The sequence below is a fragment of the Mus caroli genome, unplaced genomic scaffold (assembly GCF_978045245.1).
Source record: "Mus caroli unplaced genomic scaffold, Mus_caroli_1 scaffold_18, whole genome shotgun sequence".
Lineage (NCBI taxonomy): Eukaryota > Metazoa > Chordata > Mammalia > Rodentia > Muridae > Mus > Mus caroli.
Window position 1 is genome coordinate 55,745,476 of NW_028227273.1, and position 4,214 is coordinate 55,749,689.

Below are 4,214 nucleotides of genomic sequence, written 5' to 3' on the forward strand. Positions count from 1 at the left end.
TATGTGAGAACTCAAGGATTGTTAAAGATGGTAAACATAATGATAAGAACATTGACATCCATACTCGGGTCCATACTCAGTCTCTGTATAAATGAGAAGTTCCCACCAGAGTACTAAAGGCTAGTTTAGCAATTATAATGTAAAAAAAAAAAAAAAAAAAAAAAAACAGAATGTAACTGTAGGCAGAAGAGATGAATTATATCTGGAAAATAGACAAGGCTGTTCTGGGAATGACCAGTTTTTCATGTAAGCAACCAAGCAAGCACACAACAGCTACCCTATGCAAAAATGAGCAGAGAGGAATGAACTGCATAGATAATATGTATAGAGAAATACAGGTAGTGTGATAGACTTGTAATGTAAGGTCTGTTGAGATGGAAGGTTAGGAAGAAATTTCTATCAAGCCAGGCACCATGTCTTGCTCTTAGAATTCTAGCATTCAAGAGACTGAGGCAGAGGAATTAATTTGAGGTCAACCTGGACTACATACCAAGGCACCACCTCTTTTGCTCTTTTTTTTTCTTTATTTAACTCAATAGTCTGATTCATAGAATATCATGAACAATATTAAGAAATCAGAAACTTAATGCACAGCCAGTGATACCCGAACTAAGAAAACATGTCCTATAAAGAGATAGGAACTATTAAGGTACAGAAATCACCTGCCATGCTGAGGCTTGTGGCATGGAGTGCTATTGTGTGGTTTAATTGATCCTTCTCTTTCATGTCTCAGCTTATGCATCTTAAGAAGCTTCTCTGACCACCTCATTACTGCCCAGACATCAGTACGTGCTCTGCCTTTAATTCTATACATTAAAAAGAGGAATCATTTATTTATTGAGTTATTACTTAATTTTACTTTTACTTCTAAAAATATGAGTCTCATGGAAACAATACTTTTAATGTGTGGATCCAAATACTAGCAATAGCAATCACAGAATAATCTGGGCCCAAGACACACAGAGAATGGTTGAAGAGACTGTATATGAGGCAACAGGAAAGCATAGAGATGAGTGTGGGTTGATCAATTTTTCTGTGTAACATTGATAACTAGTTAATGAGAAGAATGTGTAAAGAATTGAGATACAATTAATGCTTTTCCTTTTCTTTTATTTGAATGATAGCTAACGGAATATGTGAAGCTGAACTTAGACCCATGGTAAGTCTTCTGCCTGAGCTTCATTAGTGCCAGGACTTCAAGTTTCCACCATCTTCTGTAAATCCTTGTATACTTTGCTCAATGTTCAGTACACTTTGGAAAATCCCCTAATGTTAACAGAGAAAGTATTAGATATTAAAATCTGTGGGAATGTATTGTTTCTAAGCTTTGATATTATGACTGCAGAGAAAGATTCTGTCTCTGATGTAACTGAGGCTCTAAAAGTATTAAAAGAATAAATTTCCTTTCATCTGCAAGAACCCTTCTAATGATTTACTGTTCTGTCTTCCAGGAGATGAGTGTCAACTGCTCTCTGTGGCAGGAGAACAGCTTGTTTGTCAAACACTTTGCATTTTCCAAGTTCTCTGAGGTCCCTGGAGAATGCTTCCTCCTGTTTACCCTCATCCTCCTCATGTTCTTAGTATCACTGACCGGAAATGCACTCATAACCCTTGCCATCTGCACCAGTCCAGCCCTACACACCCCCATGTACTTCTTTCTGGCCAACTTGTCTCTCCTGGAGATTGGCTACACTTGTACTGTCATACCGAAGATGTTGCAGAGCCTTGTGAGTGAGGCCCGAGGGATCTCTCGGGAAGGATGTGCCACACAGATGTTTTTCTTCACACTTTTTGGTATAACTGAGTGCTGCCTACTGGCAGCTATGGCCTTTGACCGCTGCATTGCCATATGTTCCCCACTCCACTATACAACACGAATGAGTCGTGGGGTATGTGCCCATTTGGCAATGGTTTCATGGGGAACAGGTTGCATTGTAGGGTTGGGACAAACCAATTTTATTTTCTCCTTAAATTTCTGTGGACCCTGTGAGATAGACCACTTCTTCTGTGACCTTCCACCTGTCCTGGCACTTGCCTGTGGAGATACATCCCAAAATGAGGCTGCTATCTTTGTGGTCGCAATCCTCTGTATATCTAGTCCATTTTTACTCATTATCTATTCCTATGTCAGAATTCTGGTTGCAGTGCTGGTAATGCCTTCACCTGAGGGGCGCCATAAAGCTTTCTCTACCTGTTCCTCGCATCTACTTGTAGTCACACTGTTCTATGGATCAGGATCAATTAACTACTTGAGGCCCAAGTCTAGCCACTCACCAGGAATAGATAAACTCTTGGCCCTCTTCTATACAGCAGTGACATCCATGCTGAACCCCATCATCTATAGCTTAAGGAACAAGGAAGTAAAGGGAGCACTGAGAAGAACTCTGGGCCTGAAGAAAATTCTGATAATGAATAGGTAACTGAGGATCCTGAAATGCTCCTGAAAGGGTGCACAGTCTGTCAAAGTAAACAAAGACGACCACTGCGCTATTCTTGGCTGTCTTAAAACAATCTTTAAGAAACATAACTTTGTTTTAGAGTATTCTCTTTACTTGGCACTATTTTTAATTACAAATAATGGGAATGTATGCTAGCTACTAGATATCTTTAGTAGGTTAGTCTAATACTTAAATATTTTCATCTGGGCAAAGTTTAAAATCACATGCTAATATCTCAGGATCCTTGAAAATGGATATTCTCTTTATCCATTCATAGCCATTGTCCAACCCCTGATATGCCTGTTACCTCTGCACTCTACACAGGTTCTCAAAACATGGCACTTAACGCCTTAATAACTCTATGAGGCAGGGTATGTCTTCTTCATGAAAGTCACTAAATTCTTCAGATGTAATTATATAAACATGTAATGCTGAATTAAATAGTTCTTTTGTGGATTCTGTTTAGAGACCATGAAAACATTCCAATAATGCAAACTGTCAACTTTTGAAACTATATGCTACAAACCATTAAAGAAAAGGTATGAGAAGTAATTGTCAGCATTTTCTAAGATGTAAATTATTTAAAGGAAATATTAGTGATATTACAGGAGAAGAAATAAAGGTAAAAATTTTATTGATATATTTGCAAGATTTTTCTAAAATTTATAAATTTTTGTATGCACAGATGAATCAACATAAATTTGGAGATCTTCCAACAAATTACTTCTAAGTGATCTCAAGTTATTATGTTACAATTACATATTCCTCAACACATGTAAACACATTGCATTGGACTGGAACAGCTATCTAGTTCTCAGGGCAGTGAATTGTTAGCCTCTGCTCTGTGTACTGTTAAGTCAGTCCATTCTCCAGGCTTTGAGCACCCAGGGCCTAAAATTGTGGGCACAGGTGTAGTTCCTCCCCCGACCCTATATGATTTCTACCAGGGTAACAGAAAAGAACTCCAGCCAGTTGATTCTCAACAACATAGTTTCAGATACACACACACACGCACACACACGCACTCACACCATACACAGGAATTGAAATGGGTTTACAAGTTATGGATGACTAATATAAAAGGTCAGCTAGCATCAGATAATTGGATTCTAGTTGTCATTCCATATTAAAAGAAACCAGAGTTCCTTGGAGAAGTAGTAGGGTCATTTCAAAAATAAGGCAACAAACAATTAAAGTTATGAAGTACATGCAATATGCTGAAAACACACAGAAGCCACCATGGAAGAGCTTCCAATGAACAAAGTTGAAGCAATTTGAGCACAATTAATGATAGAAGTTATTCTAATACACAAAATAAAATTATAATCTTGGATCTTTATGTGTATAATAAAAGATAAAATTCCAATTAAATGTACAGAAAGTTTTAAAGAAATAAAAAAATTACCATTACACTAAAACTGCACTACTGTTGTAGGCATGACTCACCAAAACAGAAGGACTATAATTATCTACTCCTCAGAATCATTGTTCTGAGCCTAATTACATGCAGTAAAGACTTTTAAGGCCAAAGTGTTGGCGAAAATTCACTGAGATGCTGAAAACAGTGCCTAATGTTTTGAAGAGACAAAAAATATTTCCATAGTCTCTATGTACTTTTCCTATGACTTCTATTTTTTGTTAGATATTTTCTTTATATACATTTCAAATTTCAAATGCTAACCTGAAAGTTCCCTATACCCTCCCCCTGCCCTGCTTCCCTACCCACCCACTCCCACTTCTTGTCCCTGGCATTCCCCTGTACTGGGGCATATAAAG

General features: G+C 37.7%; 1 protein-coding gene across 2 annotated transcripts; it reads left to right on the plus strand.

Annotated features, from left to right (window-relative positions):
* The first annotated feature begins 1,427 nt into the window (after positions 1-1,427).
* On the plus strand, positions 1,428-2,420 carry LOC110284227 (olfactory receptor 10C1-like). Of its 2 annotated transcripts, XM_029471629.1 has the most exons (2): positions 1,455-1,794; positions 2,215-2,420. In XM_029471629.1, exons 1-2 carry the CDS (start codon positions 1,455-1,457, stop codon positions 2,418-2,420), a joined length of 546 nt encoding a protein of 181 aa, XP_029327489.1. The 2 variants fall into 2 exon arrangements, with proteins under 2 accessions (XP_021005599.2, XP_029327489.1); XM_021149940.2 differs by having other exon boundaries at positions 1,428-2,420.
* Positions 2,421-4,214: the final 1,794 nt, after the last annotated feature.